Below are 21669 nucleotides of genomic sequence, written 5' to 3' on the forward strand. Positions count from 1 at the left end.
TTGTCAACTTTTTCTATCCCAAACTAAAAGCATAAACACAGAAGAAACTATCAAATAATTTCCAACTTTTTATGTAAACTGTAGTACAAACTATTTTATAAACTCTCCTCTTTCAGACAGGCAAAACCAAAAATATGGCACTAATAAATACTGTAAGACCCACAATATGCAAAGAATTGACTTAATTTATACAATCATAGTTTGCCATATAAGTAAGTGACACCAAAACTAACATGACTGAACTAATGATAGTTCACTTTTTGATGCTACAGTATTTTTGAGCTACATCAAGGATGGACAAGACTCCAAACTCAAAAATCCCAGCAAATGGCATGTCAAGCAAAATGGTCTTGGCTAAAACTAATATATGGGCTATTTTTTTAAAAATCTCATCACATTTAAAATGATTGGGAACATATTGGCCCTACAAAACATATTCCAACTTTAATATTAAAGTGAATTGGAGGCTTTATGTTTCAATGATTATTTGATGCAATTTCTCTGTGCAAAGACATAATTACCACTTCAGGACAAATATAGTTGGCTTTCTTCACATGGCTGATCATCTATATCCTAAATGTAGGCTCTTGATTTACATTCTTGAATTCCATGCCAGAAATTGTGAATGATCAATATCTCTAAGATATCTAGATCTGAATTTACCCAAATGTTCTCCCTATCACACAGAACAGTTATTATTTTTTAATAAAAATCAACAAAAAGGTGAAAAACTAAACAGTTTGAATGAAAAAATGCTTACTATAAAGTCTGGTTATTTGAGGGGAACATAAATTACTGGCAAAAAACAAAAGAGATTTCAAGTAAAATTTAGGGGGAATAAAACATGAAACACTTTATTAGAGACATCATGTTACCGAATGTGGAATTTGTAGATGAAGGATCTAAATCCTAACTCTACCATTTACTACCTGTGGGGTCTTAGGCAAGCCAGCTAAGCTCTTTTGGTTTAAAGCTGTGGTGGTGAACCTATGACAAGCATGCCAGAGTTGGCACTCAGAGCCCTCTCTTTGGGCGTGTCCTGCATCACCCCAGCACAGTTTGCTACTAGAAAGCCAGAGGGATGTGGGGGTTGGGCTGCTCCCCTCCCCTGTTCCACAGGGACCTGATATGACTTCACATTGTTCATATCACCTACTCCTCTAAAAGGTTTGCAATTACTAGCCTAGAGTTTCCTTCCCTATAAAATGAGTTAAACTAGGTCCTTCCCTCTTCTAAATCTATGATTATATGACCTAGCAATACCTATGAAGTGCAAAGCACTGTAAGAAGTAGTTTATATTAAAGCAAATTTTAATTTAAATTACTATAACATGAACGGCTGATCAAATTAAAAACCATTTATATACCCTACTGATTCAAACATATTGTACCCTGCTATTAATGTAACAGCAAGAAAAATGGACTGGGAAAGTTTGGCTTTTTAAATCCCAACTCTACAAAAAACAGAATCAGGATATCCAGATTCCACTCTGCCATTAACTTATTCTGTTATGCAAAGGCACAATTACCACATCAGGGGAGATTAATTTTGTTTTCCTTTATGTAGTGGTTTCCCTAACCCTTGCCACCCACACTCCAGTATGCTTAGATTGCAAGGGACACCAAATAGGAAAATGTGCATTGGTTCAATGAAACCCATCATCACATCTGGGGAAAAAAAAAACAACCCGAAGTGAATACCTAAATAGGAGAAACTCAGTATCTCATATTTTTTATTAAAATATTATGATAACTATTTTAATACAATTGGTATCCAAAAGATCATTTTATGAATTGAAATAAACATTCATTTGAGAAGGGTCCAAAGATCCCGAGTTCAAAACTTAGCTGTAACATTTACTATCTTGTAACCTTGGATTACTCACAACCTCTCTGGGTCTAGATTGCCTTACCTATAAAATGAAGAAGCTCAACAAGATTTTGTAACTACAGAATCTCTGAGATGGAAGAGGACCTATAAATAAATCAGTCATAATTCATACTCAATGTTATCCTTTTAATAATATTCATGTAATCTTTGTACAGGAAATTCTGTAATTTAATAGACTGATTTTTATAATTATTTCCTACAATGATATGGCCATTTTGGAGGATACAAGTTGAAACAATGCAACCAAATTTAAAGATTCCTATGACACAAGATTAGAGGCAAATGTTGGTTGAAATCCTTAAAGATAAAAATGTTGGTTTCAGAAAAGAACATCTTATCATCAAAGCATAAAAGCAGCATCTAAATGAAAAGCAGTACTATCTATTCTAACTTTCTGCTTTTAAGAAAGACAATCCAAGGCCTTTTAAAAAATTATACTTGCTTGCTTTGGCTTAATCAAGATAAAATTGGTTTTTGAAAAAAATTCCAAAATCACATTTTCCATAAAAATAATGAATTTTCCAGTAAGCAAATTTTGTACAAACTTGTTATTCTTCTGATAAATTCTAGCCAGTATGTAGTAATACCAGTTTAGGGCTTTCCACTTAGGATTTAATGCTTTCCAAGGGGGGTGAGGGGGAGGGAGGGAGAGAGAAAGAGGGGTATGGGTATGGGTGTTAAGTAAGCAATCTATTGATAACCCTATGACTTCTCAAAGCTTATAAAATACTTTTTTGCTTGAAACCATTTTCTTCTGTTATTTTCTGTAAAGAATAATCACAAAACATGAATAATTTTACTTAAGAGTTGGAATAATTCTTCTAATGAAAAGGATAATTGTTCACATATAAAATGAAAGAGTTGATCTAGAAGAACTTAAAGGCCCTTTCCAGGATAATCTATAATCTAGAAAACAATAGGGCCAAAACTCTATGAAATTTTTAAGGTCCTTTTTCTAGCTCTTAACATTCTGTCTTTTTTCTTCAATTGTTTTATAATAGAAAATGCCTCAAAAATTTATAAAAATCTTAAAAGATTATTTAAATATTTTATTTACCTCCTTTCATTTATAATTTGATTTAGCATTTCTGTTTTTTTTTTTAAAGCAGTTCACTAAAAATAAGATTTTATTATATTCTTATTTCTGGCATAAAAGCTAAAAGAAATGAAATAAAAACTCATGGACTTTATTGCTTCCTGATAGTTTGGTTAAGATGGTTTTAAGAATACAAAGTTGAAACAGATGGCTTAAAAAAAAACTTTATAAATATCTTTAAATTTGTCATATTGTTCCAGTCACATAAAACCAAAAGTAATTGAAAGTTGGCCATTATACTCTCCCAAATAATAGCGGCACTGGAAATATAGCTTTAAAAATATTCCATGATAGACCATAGCTTCAGGCAAAAGCCAAATGAACTAAGGAATAATTCAGAATGCTAAATACAAGTTTTACTGAAAAACCCTTTACATTGTCTAATATATCTCTGAAACACATAAAAAAATTTGACCAGGAGTGGGCTACCTTTGTAGGATGCATAAAGATATCCCTACTTCCCATCTAATCAATAGTTGATGGTTCCCTCTCCCCAATGAAAAGTTAAGGTCAAAGCCTATCAATTCCTAAGAAAGGGTTAGCTAAATTTTTGAAGTAGAGTCTCCCCAAGTTTTAATAGCATAAGGTAAAAGTAGATTTAAATCAAACTGCTTTTCCTATTCTATTACCCTCATTATTGACTATTTCTTTAGTCAAGTAGTAGGACCCTGTACTTCCAAGCTACAAAAATGAGAATAGGAAGAGAACTTCATTTTGCATATAATCACAGATACTAGGAGAAGATCTTCAGAAAGTTATCTGATCTAACTCAAAGCTAAATAAGAATCACCTCATATAACATAACCAATGAACTAAAGATAAGCTGAAGGATTGGTGATTTGAAGAAGTAGGGGAGGTGACACAATATAATAGTTGTCCTTTGAAGAACTCACATATACAAATGGGATTACATTTACTCTGCTTGAGATCAAAGACAGAACTAGCAATAATGGATAAAAACCTTCCTCTATTAATGTTTTCTAAAAGTAGAGTGAACTGTCTCAAAGTCTGACCTCACTGAAGGCTTTAAAAAAAATTATGTCTAAAGACCAAATGTTGAATGTATTGTTCTGACCTGTACAATCTTGGGAGAACCCACGTAATGAGACCACATATAAAGCTTGGAAGAGTACTTGGAAAATATATTTTTTAAATGTCTTATTATTTTGAAAAAGTATAGGTTAAGGATGCAGAAAGGTAGCTTAGAGTATTGAGAGGCCTAGAGACAGGAGTTCCTAACTTCCTAGCTGTGTGACCTTGGTCAAGTCATTTAACCCCCCATTGCCTAGCCTAGCTCTTACTGCTCTTCTGCATTGGAACCAATACATAGTATTGGTTCTTAGAAGCTTAGGGAGGAAGGAAAAGGTATTGTCTAGAACTAGCAATAAGTTCATAGAAGATAAAAATTATAATTCGTTATTAGAGAAAGCTAAGAATGGAAACATGCCTTAAAAATTTTTACCTAATATTTACATAACCCTTTAATGCCAATTTTTAGAAGCCTTTAAAGCTTATAATACCTGAAATAAAACTCCATTTTTATTTTTAAAATACTGTTGGTTCCACATTTTATTTTAAATTAATATGATTCCATATCTATGATCTTAGTGCAAGTTTTGTGTTCAATACTATAAAGCTTTAGGTAGTAGTATTACTTGAATGTCAATACATATTTCTTTCAAATACATTCAAAAGCAATCAAGTTTTAGAATAGCATTGAAAAGGGTATAAACACCAGTTTTTAAGGGACATCTAAATACCCAAACTTGAAACAATACAAGATCCAATAAACTAAAAATTCAAATTCTTGGGAATTGAAAAACTGGATTGGAATTTGTCAACTTTAGAAAAAAAAAGTATTTAAAAATGTCTATAATATTTCAAGGATAGTATCTTTAATTATAATGACTTCAGAGATCTGCAAAAGAGACATCTTTTGACATCAGACATCAGCAAAAGCAATCCACATCACAGAGACTGTATGCTTAGTCATATAAAACAGAAAAAACCAGTAATGATATCTTAACCACTAAGATTAATGGTGCATAATGTACTTGTTTTGTATAGTATAGATAATTTAAAAAGAACAGGAAAAAGCAGAATTAGGAATATAATAAAAAATAACTAATTTATACAGTACTTTAAGGTTTCTATATTGATTTCTTCATAAGCACTTTGTGAAGGAGATCCTTTTCTTCATTTTATAGCTAGTAAAAGCTGACTTGTTCAGGCTTTCACAATCATCAAGTTTCTAAAGTAAGAGTCAAACCAAGTTCTCTTGACACTAAGTCCAGAACTCTTTATTTACTATGCCATGCTGCTGCCTCTTTGATGCTTAGTTCCAAATCAGCCTCTAGCTGGGCATGTGAGATGGATAATGCCTATAAAACAGTATCTTCCTACTTGTTTCCATAGTTATTTTAGGGATACAATGTGTTATATTTTTTTAAAAGTAAAGTGATTTGGAAGAAATAAAGAGAAACACAAAACATATGATTTTACTGAGTCTGAGTGACAGAGTAGTAGGTGCAATAGGGAGAGCTAGCCTCAGTCGGGAACAACTAGGTTCAATTACCACTTCTGAAACTGTAGCATTGAGTAACTCATTACCCTACTAAATGCCCTGGGTAATTCTCTTAAGAAAAAGGTACATAACACTTGCCAGATACTGATGAACAGAGATGACTTCTTCACTGAGATAAATTTCTTACACAAATGGAGAAGCATGTTTAGACTTAAAAAAAAAAATCAATAAGTTATTCCTAAATCTATGCCACATCTTTAAATAAAAGTTCTTTGAAAGGAAAAAAAGTGTTAACTGTAACTTAAAATATTAAGAATTAATTTTACAGAGATTAAGAAATAATTTTACAATCTAAAAAGGTTGGTTGACCTAGGAAGACTCTACAAGTGCTGAGGAGAGGACTTGTCTTGACAAAGGTAAACAGGCAGGGAACCACTAAAAGTGGTACCAAACCACACATTAAAGCACAATCATGGAATAGTCTTCTCTTACTGTTCTCAATTAGAGTCAAGTGCACGAGAAGATAATATGTTCAGACAAATGAATTAAGGTAATCTGAATTTAGATATGACCTGTAAAGGTTAAAATAGGCTGCTAAATTGTAGGGGATTTTTAAATGTCCTGATATCTTTCATGTTTAATAAATAAGTTTAAAAAAGAAATGCAAAAGTTTTTCAACCTCAAAGTTAGTCAACAGTGGGATTTTCCCCAGAAGCCACAGTTAGATGCATGAAATATTTATGCAATTCACAAGTGTTTTTAATAACTAGCCCGAAATCTAGTTATAAATACAAGTATTGTTATATGGTCAGGCCACTTTTAAACTTAAGTTTTATTATTTTTTATACCAAAGAATTAATTTATTGATTTTGTTCCCTTTGTTGATTCTAACTCTTCCATTGTCCTAGAAAGAAAATATAACTTCAGAAAGACATTCCCTTGGCAAAGAAACAGCAAAAAAGCAGAATGGATAGAAAAAGGGGGATGGGGGGGGGGGTTTGCAGGGGGAAGATGGTCAGATGACAATTTCTGGGGTTGCACTTAATCCAACCTCACTTTTTCTGCCATCTTTCTCCACTGAGGTTCACGTTATATGCCCTTAATGGATTCTGAGAAATAAAATCTTTGTGTCTCTACTAGAGAAAAGGAAAACTATAAGTGGGAAATTACCCTGGGGAATCAAGAAATTTGGATGGTAGCTCATAGTCCATCTGAGGGGCATTCCATTCTTTTGATAATACCAACTTCCAAAATTCTAAAGAACAGACCATCAAAATGACTAAATGATATAAAGGGTATCTCAAAAGATAATACAGTTTTTAAAACTCTGATAGCTTAAAACACGAAGACGTTGGGGACAATACTATATGCTTTGTCTTCCTTACAGTATACATTCCAAAGCTGTGCAATAATCAGGGTTAGATATTATAAGAGGTGTTCGTTCCATAGTTTCTAAGCTGCACATGTAACCATCCTGGTAATAAGTAAATCCATTTGTAAAAGTATTGCTTTTTGAAATGAAAAATTATCAATTTATGATATAATTAATTACCTGCATAAATTAATTTTTGGCCTGCTACTGGAAAGGCATCCTTGCCCTTTTCAGATTCAATCTTCTCTTTCAGTGCCTTAACCTAGAGGAAAAACAAACAGTTAATTTCCTTGCATCTCTCCAAATTGAGTACAGAACTTATCAGTATCAGATATAAGAAACAAATATTTATTTACTTAGTTTCCCTTTTCATAATGCCACAAAGGACTGAATTTTTAAAGTGATTTTATGGAAAGTAATCTTATTTTTTTAATTACAGGATATATTTAACAGCATAATGGTTCTTCAACAATTTAACTGCAGATTCCTACAACTTCCTTAATCAGGTCTAAAGAGCAATTCAATTGGGGTTTGATGTATAAGATTTTTCATTCTGACCAATGCTTAAGCCTAAGCTAACCTTCTATCTCCTACTGAATCTGTCCCATCTTTCTATAGTAAAATAACAAAGTTGTGTTCCAGAACAAGAGAAAGTATAATAGAATCTTGTACTTTCCAAGCCCTTTAAAAACCTTATTCACAAAAAATAATTTATACATTATCATAGAAAAAAAATCAAGTTTAATCAATACAACGATCAACCATAATTCCAGAGCACTAATGTGCTGATCACAGTCACATCAAAGATGGGAGAAAGGATGGATCTTCATTAATAAAAATAAGGTCCACAAACTTTAGATCCCCACAACCACCACAAGACATTATTACTGTCACTTTTTAAATTAAAAAATAAAAAGTTTTGGTGGAGTTACAATAAATCTATTGTGAGGTTCCATAATTTGAGGCCATTCCTTACTCTAAGTCAGTGGTGTCAAACTCAAATGGAAATGGGGTCCCTTATTCAGGGAATCCTAAAGAGCACATCTTAGTTTCAAAATATAATAGTATCTATATTTTTATTGAATTTATTTTGTTAAATATTTCCCAACTGTATTTTAATATGGCTTAGGCAACACTCATGAATGACATGGACTGCACTGATGGACAGCTATTGTTCTAAGTCATACATACAACATAAGACTAAGATGTAAATACCTAATGACTCTAGTGAAAATTCCTTACAAAATATTTTTTGATGATCATATCAACAGAATATACAAAGCTGTGCACTTTATTTATTAACAAATTATTTAAAGCCTTTTAAATATTCAGGATTGTACTAGGTACAATATGAGTATGAACAGAAAATAGTCCACAGTTGAACTGAGAGGGCTGGCATGCTACTGGGCAGGAATGTAATAGTAAGTGATGCTGGGACAGCTCAGTGGATGGAGAACCAGGTGGTCCTGAGTTCAAATGTGACCTCAAGACACTTCTTAGCTGTGTGACCCTGGGCAAGTTACTTAATTCCAATAGCCTTCATTGCTGTTCTGCTTAGAAATTAATAGTATCAAAATTCTAAAACAGAAAGTACAGGTTAAAAAAAGAATTAAGTGATACCAGTTTGAAACACTGTTGCCCATATCTATGTATTCCTTCTGAGTTTTTGAAAGTTTGGAAAAGTAGGGAGAAGCACATATGTGATGGGCAGGGAGTGGGGGGTAGGGGAGGGGATATTAGTTAGAAGAGACATAAGAGGTCCATCCTCCTTAGTCTACAGTTGAGGAGACTGAGGTCCAGGAAGGTTAAGTGGCTTGCCCAATGTCACATAAGTAACAAAAAACATCAGATGCAGGACTGGGTTTTTAATTCTACTTTCTCCCCCATCCCATATTGTCTTTTTCATTTTGTAAGTGCAAACATGACTTATTCTCAAAAAATTATATTATACATGTTATTTAAATATTAGGTTGCAAGATATCTGAACAGTTTTTCTTGTTATAGTAACAGTGAATTTTGGAGAAAAGACATGATACTGAATAGAAGGCACTGTGGTTGGAGTGATTCTAATATTCCATGCCTGAACTGTACAAGTGCAGCTTACTTTTGGTTTATTTTTAGAAAGGAATGTGCCAAAGCACTAGGGAATATAAGACTATGAAGAAGGCACTATTATAATCACAGGAAATTACCAAAATGAAAAATCCTTTAAATATCTTTCAATCTAATATAGGGGTGATACATATATAAATAAGTATAATTATGAGATAAATGCATAACTAGGTCAAAAAAGGAAAAAAATGAAAGGAGTAGAAGGGACCCTAAAATTACAGGTTTATATATTATATAAAGGAACATAAGTATTATATCTTATAATGCCTTATAATGTACCATTTTCCAGAAATAAGAAACTCAAAGCAAGCTACACTTGTGTAACTCAGGAGCAGAAAGCTAAACTGGATCAATACCGGGTCTTCTCTCCAATATTCTTTCTAGGAAGAAAGAGCCGGGCCCTAAGGGAAGGGAAAGATTTCACTAGGCAGAGAAGTAAAGGTAGTTCAAAAAGGTTTAGAACTGGATATCAACTCCAAGCCATCTAGGCCAGTTCTCTCATTCACAGATAAAGAAATTAAGGACTAAAAGGGTTAATTGGCATACCTAGGCATACAGTACTAAGTAGTAGAGATGAGCTTTAAATTCTAAATCCAGCATTCTTTCCTTTGAACCACACTGCCTCTTCGGACATAAGAAATTGTTTGATCATAAAAGTATGGAAGCAGAAAAAGAATGAGATCAGTAAATAATTAATTAGCAGGTCTGTTTGGTTGAAATGTAATTTAATATGCAAACAGTAGTAAAAATTTAGGCTAGCAACAGACTTTATATGGTTAAACACTCTATCCTATTAAGTAGGCAACTGAAGAGTAAGAGTTCAAGCAAGAGAGTGGCATAATCATGCTTAGGTAATGAATGGTGTTAAGATAGACTAGAGAAATGGTGGCAGAGACCAGTAAAAGGGATTTTATAATAGTCCAGGTGGCAATAAGAATCTGAACTAAGGCAGTACCTGAGGAAGTAGAGAGATGAAGATGAAATAGGAAGAAGCAAAGTAGACTTCACTAATTTAAGTCTAGGGTACTGGGAGAATGGCTGATGATCAAAAGAAAAAACAATTGTTTTGAGGAGCAAGTAGGTTAGGGCCAGCATATCTAAGGCAATCAAATGCCACATTAAGGCATACAGATTTGATTCAATAGGCAGTGGGGAAACGTTAATTTTGAGCAAGGGAGTGATATTAGAACTATTGTGCCTGAAGATTACATGGACAGCAGGTACACAGAATGGATTCTAGTGGGAGGAACACTCCACATAACAATAACAAAGACTTGAACTAGGTTAGTGGCAATGATAACAGAAAAACAGTAATGGTTTTACTACAGTGTTGGGTATTGCAGCTGGGTAGGGGTAGCTCAGTGGATTGAGAGTCGGGTCTAGAAATGGGAGGTCCTGGGATCAAATTTGGCATGAGACACTTCCTAGGTGTGTCACCCTGGGGGCAAATCACTTAACCCCTATTGCCTAGCCCTTACCACTCTTTTGCCTTGGAACCAATATAAGAGTATTGATTTTAAGATAATAAGGGCTTACAGTTGGGGTACAAGGGCAGGGGAAGATGGACCACACACCCACAGTGTAGGCAGAACTGACAAAAAGGACTTGGTCATTCACTGGTTATAGGACAAAGGAAGGACAAGATTTAAGTTGGAGCCTAATCAGTTTTATTACCTTTAAATCTGAATTACCAATAGGACATTCGGGTAAAAACAATTAGTAAATAACTAATGTAAATATTTAAAATGTACTTTTCACACAACAATCCTGGCCAGGATTCACATACATTTAAAAGCTAAGGAAAATGAAAGTGATATTATATGACTTGTCCATGGTTTCTGATTTCTGAAGCCAGGTTGGGTCTCTTCTAATTTCAAGACTATACCTGTTTCTGCAAAACTGCTGTCTCTTCAAATATCAACTGCCATTTACATAATCAAAATAATTAGCTTTTAATTCATTTGTGCTAAGCCCTGAGGATATAACAACATTCTAAAGGGGATCACCCATCTGCAAACAACTATATATATTCAGAACATAGAGGTGAAAAAATACTTGACAAATTACTGAAAAGTAAGCAGGAGAGAAAGCAGAAACTGCTATATAGACTATGCTTAAGAAATTGAATGGTGAATGAAAGGTACTGCATAAAACCCAACATCTAAAATCATAATTATTAGCATTGTCTACAGAATCTTCTAGGTGTATCGTCATGTTTAAAAAGAAAATTGTCACATACTAACTTTTACAAAAAGCTTAAGAAGTCATATAAAAATTTTCCAAAATATAAAATGCATGTAGCAGAATTCCTTACTACATTTCTAAGCACAATTCACTATTTATTACATGGGTAATAAAATATTTTGGTTGAATTGCTATTAGGTCACCAAGTTTATTGAATAATATATAATAAACTAACACTTCTCTTAAAAAAAAAAAAAGTCCTTTACTGTTTCTGCTGGTAAGCTGAAACCTAAATAGTGATTTATTACTGACTGGAAACTGGGAGGGTAGGCAATGGGATTGGAACTAGTTAAAAAGACTTCAGGGAAATAAGTATGAGATACAGGGAAGAAATGAATTGTATAATAAGTAGCCAGAAGGCAAAAGATATAAAGGAAAAGTGGAAAAAACACAAGAATGGTGCTTAGTGGCTCAAACTACAGCATAAAATACCATGTAAACCAACGGTATAAGAATGTTTTGAAGTTCTTTTTATAGAAATTTGTTGCCAAAAGTTACCAAAGATATTTTTCTGCTCATGAAAAAAAGATAGGAATTGAGAAAAGAAGGAATGTCAGGAAAGGGAAGAAAAAAGGAAAATGGAAGAGAGATGGGATAAGATATAATCTCAAATACAGGTGGAATTTTAAGGCAGAGATTTGGGGCATTTAAATACAGAATTACTCACTCAAGGAAAGCCAAATTGTTCACTGGGCAAGAAAAAAAAATTAAGGTCTCTTTCTAATTTTTGAGTCTTTAAATAGACTAAATTAGAATGAAAATATATTACAAACTTTGAATTATTTTGGGTCTGGGTAATTAATGATTATCAATTTATTTTCCTCTAGTCATAATCCTTCTCCCTTCTCCATGTTATCAATGTCCTGAATTTCTGAACAACTCTGCAGGCTTTCAAGGTAAGGTCTATCACCATAGGAGGAAAAAAAGAAAAAAGAAAACTTCACTGGCCCATGATGGGTCAAAGCATGGACTTAGGCTACACCATGCTCTCATAACCAATGAGCTTAATGAGACAGCCAACAACCATTCAACCAACTTCAAAAGTGAGGTGTGGCTAGATAACAGTTTAAATGAATAAGACATGCATTGAAAAAAAATATCAAAGCAAGATGATGGCATTAGAGTTGGAAGGAACTTGAGATCTGAACCAGCCTTATTACACAGATGAGAAAACTGAGGCCCAAAGAGTTTGCTAACATCGGTAACAATTTAGTGCTGGAAGAGTTTTCAGAAGCCATTTTAATTCTGCCCACACCTAAACAAGAAGTCAATTAGTTCTTTATACAGTCACACTGGTGGTCTCTTTAGAGGCTCTCCAATTCCCTCATCAAAATCATTTTTTTGTTTTTATAATTTCATTCTTGAGTGCTTTCCATCACCCCTTTGCATGTTTCCTCTGTAGAATAGCTAAACTTGGATTCTAACTTATCCTTTGTTTAGAAACAGCTCTCTAATAACCCAGGGCACACAGAGTTAATATAGTTCTGTAATTGTCACAACTTCAATAATCATGATCTATCTCCTAGGTTTCCCTCATCTCTTCTTGAGAAACCACTTTTAAATCAGATCCAAAATAAGTTTCCCTTTATTATCTACTACACTCTGGGACAATGATTTCAGTGAAGGAGGTGATGGTCCCTTCTGAACCACTGCTTTTGCAACCCGTTTCTGGTGAAAGACCTTGACTAGAGCATCCACAAGGAAAGTGTTGGGCTAGAAGTCATCATAAGTTATTGAAAGAATTAAGTATGTCCAGCCTGTTGAAAAGAAACCTTGAACTTAAGAGCTGTCATAAAGCATTTTAAGGACTTTATGGTTGAAGAGTCAGACTTTCCAGGTTGGGCCCTAAACATTTATTTTTTTTAAAGTTCTATAAAAGGAAAAAACACCTTAAAAATTAAAGAGGTATTATTTAGTTCTCACAATAGGTTTCAAAGTGGAGTCTGGGTGACCACTTGTCAAGCACATGACAAAACTGATTCCTGTTCAGATATAAACTGAACTACAAATCTGTTTCAACTTTAAAATTCTACATTTGGGTGATTTTTCACACAAGATTCAATTTTCCCCACCCATAAAATGGTAACAATCCTATACCAAAGATTTTGTGAAAAAACTAACAAGTTTATGCTACAGAATCTAATGATGCCATGAGGCATAATATAAAGAACATTGTACTAAGAATGAGGAAATCTGGGTTCTTTTCAAGGTGGTTACTTAACCTCTCTGGAATTCAAGTTATCCCAGTGTTAATCTAAAGTATTGGACAACATTAGATAAAGCACAACCCTAAAAATTTAGAGTTCTGAACAAACCAAGTCTATCTTTCCCTTTGGTCTTCTAATGGTTCAAGACATGTGATCCAGAGCTTTTGTCATTATAATGGTAAAATTATACTAGGTACTAGGGTTTTTGTTTTTGTTTTTTTTTTTAAATTCTGGATGCTATGAATTTAGTTGAATGAGAAATTAAATTTGAATTAGAATATCAATAACACTGCTTTTATGGTACTCAAGAGTAGCTCAACATAGTTACATTGGGCAGATAGCTAAACCTGCCTTGATATAAGTTAATATTGGCTAGTGAATTAGGCTTAAAATAAATAGCTTTGATAGACTATATCACAGGAACAACAAAGGCAAAGATTTGGAGAAGGTGGTCAATAAGTTCAAGCAGAGGCAATCCAACAAAAATAGCATAATTCAAGTCAATAATGTTGAAATCAATTTCCTTACACAGGTACTGGAAGAAATCACGTATAAAATACTAGCCCCAGTCTTTGATGGAGCTCTTATCTGCCAGTACAGAATAATCCTTACCTGCCCTCCCAACTTTTATAATTTTTGTTTGGATTTTTCTATAAAAACTTCATAAAGTATACAATAAATGTGCTGGAGACTTCCTCCAAGCATTTATTTTAATACCACTAATTTTTAGATACCATTGCAACACTAGGGTTGTAATCTTTCACTCTTAAAAAATCCACCTCCTTTTCCAAGAATTTCTTTTGTAAAGCTTTCTACTGAAATACTCACAAAATAATCCATAGCCTTGAGAGGTCAACTCTGTTTAGAAGTTTAACCCATTCAAATTTTGGATGGTTCCTTTCTTTTTTTAATTTTTATTATTATTTTTAAACCCTTACCTTCTGTCTTATTGGTTCTAAAGAAGAAGAGGGGTAAGGGCTAGGCAATGGGGTTTAAGTGACTTGCCCAGGGTCACACAGCTAGGAAGTGTCTGAGGCCAAATTTGAACCCAGGACCTCCCATCTCTGGGCCTGGCTCTTGATCTACTGAGCCACCCAGCTGCCCCCTAGCTCCTTTCTTAAGAAAGATATATCAAGCTTAAATCTGTTTTTCAATACTTTCTACTCATTGATCCAAGTCTGCCCCTTGGATTCAAACAGAACAATCTCAATCCATTTTCTACATAATAGCCTGGAAGAAAGCTATGATATTCCTCTGAAGATGACCAAAATGAGGCTCCAAGATTCTAAGTGACTTGTCACAATGATTAAAGTTGGAGTTAGGATATAAATCCTAATATCAAGTCAAGTGCTTCCCCCATTTAGTGGTCCAGCCTACCTAACTATACTCACACCAAGTCCCATTATTGTTATCTCATTCAATTGCAATTCTGACTTTTTCTGGAATCACGATGTTCAATTATATAGTCCTACAGGCTCACTCAGACAATACTATTATTCAAAGGATGAGTTTTTAAAGGAAAAGTTATTTTTACAATGAACAAAAAAGGATAGAAATTAGAAAAACAAACAAGCCAAGACAGCTTTGAAAGTAACATTTTGGATTGAATTTATTATGTAATTACAAGCAGTACATATTAAGAGCTTTGTGATTCACACATACTATTCTTTTTACATTCTCCTTTACACATGGAAAAAAATTCACAAGACTGGTATCTGACAAGTAATTTAGAATAACTGTTAAGTACTATATAATTTCTTAAATGTGACCTAGGGACAATGTTTTCTTCCTACCCAATTCTAGGTCAAACCCAACTGTACTTTATCTGTCAAAAACCAAATTATAATCTGAACCGTATTTCAGGGGGAGAGAGAGGAGATGTCTAAGCTTACCATTTAGAATAACTATGAATCCCACTTTCTATGTAAAAAATTTATTGGCTTGATCACATAGCACAGTACAGGAGATAGATAGCTCAATTTGTGAGAAGAGAGCCCATGATTTCAACGCAAAATCATTTTTCTGATGGAATTATATAACTTACAACAATACAAATTTCTGTTATTTCTTAGTTTCTGAGTCTCTGAAGGGCTTCAAATGAAAGCTATTAGGAAAATAAGGAATCTACAGCCTATCAATCTAAAAAGAAAATATTAAATGAAATAATCAAGCTTTGGTGAATTAACAATTAATGAAGGGAAATAATGCCACAAGTCTAAGTGGGTTTGTGAAGAGTATTGCATGGAGTATTCTTGTTTTCCTTCAGTTATCCTAACTTCTAGTTCCTAAGTACCATTTAAAATAATGAATGGCAGCTATGGATATTCCTCTTGGTATTAAGGGCAGTAACCCCAATTGATATTTTTAACTGACACTACTTATATACCTGATGTCATGGTAAGATTTGAGTTGTACCTTTTTTGTATAGAACAAGAAGAAATGAATACATCTGACTTATTGCTTTAAATTTTTGCTATTCTTTTATTAAGTGTTGGAGTTATTTTAAGGAGTGGCTTCAAGTGATACAAAAACATAAAACTTAAAAAGAAAAAACCTAAAAGACTTTTTACTTGGGAGTTTTCTTAACTCCCAAGTAAAAATGTTCTTATCAATTGTGGGCTGGGGGTGGGGGGGGGGGCACACAGGCACAGCGGCGGGCTGTAGAGGGAAGCCACAGTTAGTCTTCCAAATTTACTTGTACATCCATTATCAAAGGATTATATATAGAAACAATGTTAAAAATGGAATTATTTCCCAGGCCAGGCCACAGATATTTATTTAACCCATATTGTACCACAGTAGAAAGCTTTTAATTGAAAAACGAAAAAGCATTTTCCATATTTAAAGTCTAGGACCAGAAATCAACCTTAAATCCAACTGAACAACAGATTTTGGTTTTTCTTTTCCTGCAGTTATTTAGTTTCCTTTTCTGAAATGGACTTATTTAAAGTTTTCCATTTAATAATATTTACAACTTTAGGTACTTTTACTATTATTGATAATCCTCTTTTTTTCTGTTCCGATTTAGTGGTAATTTAGTTTTATTTTCCTCTTTCTCTCCTTTCACATAAATTGGCTAAAAGTTTATCAATTCTATTAGATTATTTTTTTTTGGTGTGGAAGTATCAGTTTTTACTTTTTATTACTCTTTAAGATAACTCGTATTTAGTCTGAGTTTATCTAGTGGTTTGAATTTTTTTTTTAATTGCAGATGAAAAAAGCACTTATTGGGGGCAGCTGGGTGGCTCAGTGGATTGAGAGTCAGACCTAGAGATGGGAGGTCCTAGGTTCAAATTTGACCTCAGATACTTCCTAGCTGTGTGATCCTGGGCAAGTCACTTGACCCCCATTGCCTAGCCCTTAACATTCTTCTGCCTTGGAACCAATACACAGTATTGACTCCAAGACAGAAGAGGTAAGGGTTAAAAAAAAAAAAAGCATTTATTAAGTGCTTACTTTGTAACAAGCAGTGTGAAAAGCTCTGGGAACACAAATAGAGAAAGTGAAACAGTAGTCCTTGTTGTAAAGGGGCTTATATAACAGGGAAATGAAATACATAAAAGAGAATTTGATTATAATCCAAAAGGTTCAGGAGGATGGGATAAAAAAATTCAAAGATATTTGGATTATGTCAGTAGGTAAATGACAGTGCTAGAGGTATGCAAAGAATAGTCATATAATAGGATATAGTACTCCTCCATCATTCTAGAAATTGGATCCATGAAGAAAAATCTAACCTAAACTAGTATTACTCTCTTCAGGAAATTGATCCAAGGTACTGTGTTTTCTCTAGCTTCAATAGTCTGTAGCATTTTGTAAATTTTATGTGGATTGGTGACTTCCCTATGTAGATGTCTCTGGACAATTTCTCTATGTCTTGGTAAATACAATGGTTTCCTTTGTGTCATCATAATTTCGAGTTTCTCTTTTCTCCTGGACTAAATTCTCTTTTACCATTACCTAATTCAGAAGTAGGCCTCCATTTCACACTCAACTTACCAGCTCCAAACCAGTCAGTTCATCACCCTTATTTTTCTGTTTTGTGCTAATGTATTTTCTCTAGGATATGATTTTGTCTCAGAGAATATTTTAAATCCTCACTTTCTTTCTTAAAATAGATACACCAAGTATTGGCTGCAAAGCAAAAGAGAATTAAGGGCTAAGCAAACTGGGGTTAAATGTTTGCCCAAGGTCACACAGCTAATAAGTGCCTGAGGCCACATTTGATCCCAGGACCTTCCATCTTTAGTCCTGGCTCTCTATCCCCTGAACCATCTCTCCAGGGAACTCTTAATTGCATCTCAAAGATTTTGGTATGTTGTATTATAATTATTGTACTCCATAGTTGCTGTTTCTATTACTTATTTCTCTGCTCCACCCCCCAATGTATAGTTAGAAATTCTTGAACCCCTAAAATATAAAAAAAATTACCTTTCCCAAAATTTCCTTTAATCTCTCCTGTGTATCCACATTTGTGTGATTATGTGATTGTACTTAAGTTTGCTGTGATTCCTCCCACACTCTTAGACCAGCATGAGGTCAGGCAGTTCTTTTGCTTTAGTTATTAATAAAACTTTATAAAATATATCGTTATTATATATTTATTTTAATCCTTATAACCCACTATTATAGATATCATTATGAAAGTCTCCGTTTAAGTATATTTTTTCTTGTAGCTTCCTGTACTAATTATTAATTGTTATCGTGGTCTACAAAGAATATTTAATATTTGTGTTTTCACATTTATTATAATTTCTGTTCCTTGCACATGGGCAATTTTGGAAGATATTACTTCATTCTGATTCCATTTAGAAGATGCCATTGGCTGGTGGAGCTGTGAACTGATCCAACCATTCTGCAGGGCAATTTGGAACTATGCCCAAAGGGCGACAAAAGAATATCTACCCTTTGACCCAGCCATAGCACTGCTGGGTCTGTACCCCAAAGAGATAATGGACACAAAGACTTGTACAAAAATATTCATAGCTGCACTCTTTGTGGTGGCCCAAAACTGGAAAACGAGGGGATGCCCATCAATTGGGGAATGGCTGAACAAACTGTGGTATATGTTGGTGATGGAATACTATTGTGCTCAAAGGAATAATAAAGTGGAGGAGTTCCATGGAGACTGGAACAACCTCCAGGAAGTGATGCAGAGCGAGAGGAGCAGAACCAGGAGAACATTGTACACAGAGACTAATACACTGTGGTATCATCGAACGTAATGGACTTCTCCATTAGTGGCGGTGTAATGTCCCTGAACAACTAGCAGGGATCCAGGAGAAAAAAACACCATTCAGAAGCAAAGGATAAACTATGGGAGTGGAAACACCAAAAAAAAGCAACTGCCTGAATACAGAGGTTGAGGGGACATGACAGAGGAGAGACTCTAAATGAACACTCTAATGCAAATACTATCAACAAAGCAATGGGTTCAAATCAAGAAAACATCTAATGCCCAGTGGACTTACGCGTCGGCTATGGGGGGTGGGGGGAAGGAAAAGAAAATGATCTATGTCTTTAACGAATAATGCTTGGAAATGATCAAATAAAATATATTAAAAAAAAAAAAGAAGATGCCATTGGTCCTTCAGCTCTGAACTTTCTAATAATTTATTGAGTTTACTATTTTCTCTTCTTCTGTTAATACAACTATAAATCAGAATATTAGTTCCTGTTGTCAGTATCTTTTTGGAGGAGATTCAGTTAACTTTTCTTTCAAGAGCTATTCTATTCAGTATTGATAAATCAATATTATATTTAGTACTGATGAATCAATAGAACATATTTCCCTATATATGGCTATACTGACAGAATTTTTTGCTTTTCCTTGTCTAATAGTGGATTAACTCCTGTTTTTTTTAAATTCGTGACTGATAGAGAATATATTTTGTTTTAGACACTCATAAAAGAGAAAAAGTAACAGAATGGGTGAAAATTTTTGTATCAAGTTTTTCAGATCAGGGTTTAAAATTCAAGATATAAACCACAGATAAACATGGATAACCAAAAGTCATTCCTCAATAAGTGTTTAAAGATTATAAACAAACAGCTCCCAAGAAGAGCACACTTAAGTTATATATAAAAGAATGCTCAGAATCATAAAAAGAAAAACAAGAAAAAAAATATTGTGCTAATTAGTGACAAAACACTATGAAGCTTTTCTCAGTGAAATCTACAATAGTGTAAAAGAATTGATCAAAACAAACAAACCCCATTAGAAAGTAGAGGGGAAAAATGCATACTATTAGATATTATATATTAGAAAGAAAGTTTATATGAGTGTGTTGGGCACTACAAATTATTTCCACAAATGAATGGGTTGCTATAGATTAAATATGAAAAATTACTCAAAAACAGAAAAATCTATTTCTAACCACTTAAGACTTAAAAGTATAATACCATGATCCTAGGAGAATCAAATTATCTAGGTCAGAAGTCTTTTTTCTAAAATTCACTTATTCATATTACTCATTAAATGACTTTTGGAGGGACATCAATGAACTAGGTGCTGTGCAGAACTAAAAGAATAATGCAATATAGTCGATCCGAATACCTCAGAATACTTAACTTTCTGGGGTATGATCATGGGTCCTTCTGGGCATTGTCTACACTGTTGCTGTTGCTTACACCATTTTCCAATCCTAGACCTCAGACTTCCCTAATCACCCAATCTCTACTTCTTGCTCTGATAATCAAATTAAAATAAACGATCAGTTTTGTTCTGGAAAAGCAGTGTCAATGGATTTGACCTACTATTTTATTTACAAATCCAGTCTCAACCCAAAGCACTCTTCCTTCCCTGGGCACCATTCCTCTTATATTTTCTTTATTAGAATATAAGCTTTTTGTCAATGAGGGGGCTCTCTCTGTATCTGAATCTCTAGTGTGGAGCATATCTTGGAACACAGTAAGCACTTAATTCTCCCACCCTTCCCTCCAGACCATTTTTTTTTAAAAAAGGATAAGGATCTTGTAGATTCAAAAAATCTAGGTTCAAATTCTACATTATTAGCAAGTAGCTTAACCTCTACATCTGCAATCTCTGCTTGGGAGCTGCTTCCACAGCAGCACAAGAAATCAAAAGTCATGTTAGTGAGAGGGAGAATTGTTACTTGGTATTGGTTTTTTTTTTTTTGGTTTGTTTTTCGGCATGGGGATTAGGGTGGGTATCTTGAGGATGAATGGTTTATATACAGGAAAAAAATGCCAAATTTGGTGATATTCTAGAAAACCATGGGCTTCTAAAAGCAAACTATATGGTTCCTCTCCTCTCTATTGTGTCCCTTTTCTGATGAAGAAAACCAGAATTGTCATGCAGATTAAATATTAACTGCTCTTATTTCAAAAATTTATCCCAGTAGAACAAAGTATACATTTTAATAAAATCTTCTAAAGCTTGAATTATATAGGTGATAGCCTATTAATAGTACAACTTCTTGAGGACCTCCTTTATTTTTGCCTCTACATTATCAACATTTCCCCTTAATTCAAGAATGGTCCACCCTGGATAGTTCGAAATATTTCATACATTGGGTTAAGCAAATTAAAGATACCATATTATGAAATTTTTAAAAAACATTATGAGGTCAGTGGCCAGCCTGATTGAGCAGATTTAACAAATTATTGACAATTTGAAAAAAATTAGTATTCATTTTAAGGTATGAAAATTGATTCCTAAGAGCCTTTCTAAAAATTATATAATGTCTAGGACAATTTTTTCCCCTATAGAGTTACAGGCACTCTTCAAATCTTCATCTTCTAAGTGTTGTTGCTTATTCTACATGTGGTATTATAAGATAAAATCCAAATGTCACATTTACATTGTCATTGATAATAGAAGAATTCTATAGAAAAGAAAACAGGCTTGCTCCATAATAGGTTTTCTTGTTTTCTCACCATAAAAAATGCTTTTGAAAAAATAAAGACAATTTCCTATTTAATTGTTTAGGGGTAAATGAGACCCAATTCTCAAATCTGAAGAGAAAGAAAAATACCAGTAATGTGAAAATATTATAAAAAATTTGGCAAACCAGAACACAGAAAATTTTTTAGAATTATTTAATATTATAAAGTAACAAGACAAGATTGTATAAACATTAGGAGAGTAATTAGAAGAAATTAAGTATTAACTTAAAATTAAGAGGAAGCATTATAATAGTGGGGAAACAGAAGTTTTCCTGTTAAATGAAATTTATAAACACCATCACAATTTATGTCTGG

General features: G+C 33.6%; 1 protein-coding gene across 5 annotated transcripts in view; it reads right to left on the minus strand.

Annotated features, from left to right (window-relative positions):
- The window catches only part of RAD23B (RAD23 homolog B, nucleotide excision repair protein), an 87134-nt gene that overhangs the window by 45107 nt on the left and 20358 nt on the right, over positions 1 to 21669 (minus strand). For all 5 annotated transcript variants that reach the window (XM_007499636.3, XM_007499635.3, XM_056805305.1 and 2 more), the window contains exon 2: positions 7064 to 7145. In XM_007499636.3, the coding sequence (XP_007499698.1) occupies positions 7064 to 7145 (82 nt within the window). The remainder of the gene's footprint in view (positions 1 to 7063; positions 7146 to 21669) is intronic.

The sequence above is a fragment of the Monodelphis domestica genome, chromosome 7 (genome assembly GCF_027887165.1).
Source record: "Monodelphis domestica isolate mMonDom1 chromosome 7, mMonDom1.pri, whole genome shotgun sequence".
NCBI classification, from domain to species: Eukaryota; Metazoa; Chordata; class Mammalia; order Didelphimorphia; family Didelphidae; genus Monodelphis; species Monodelphis domestica.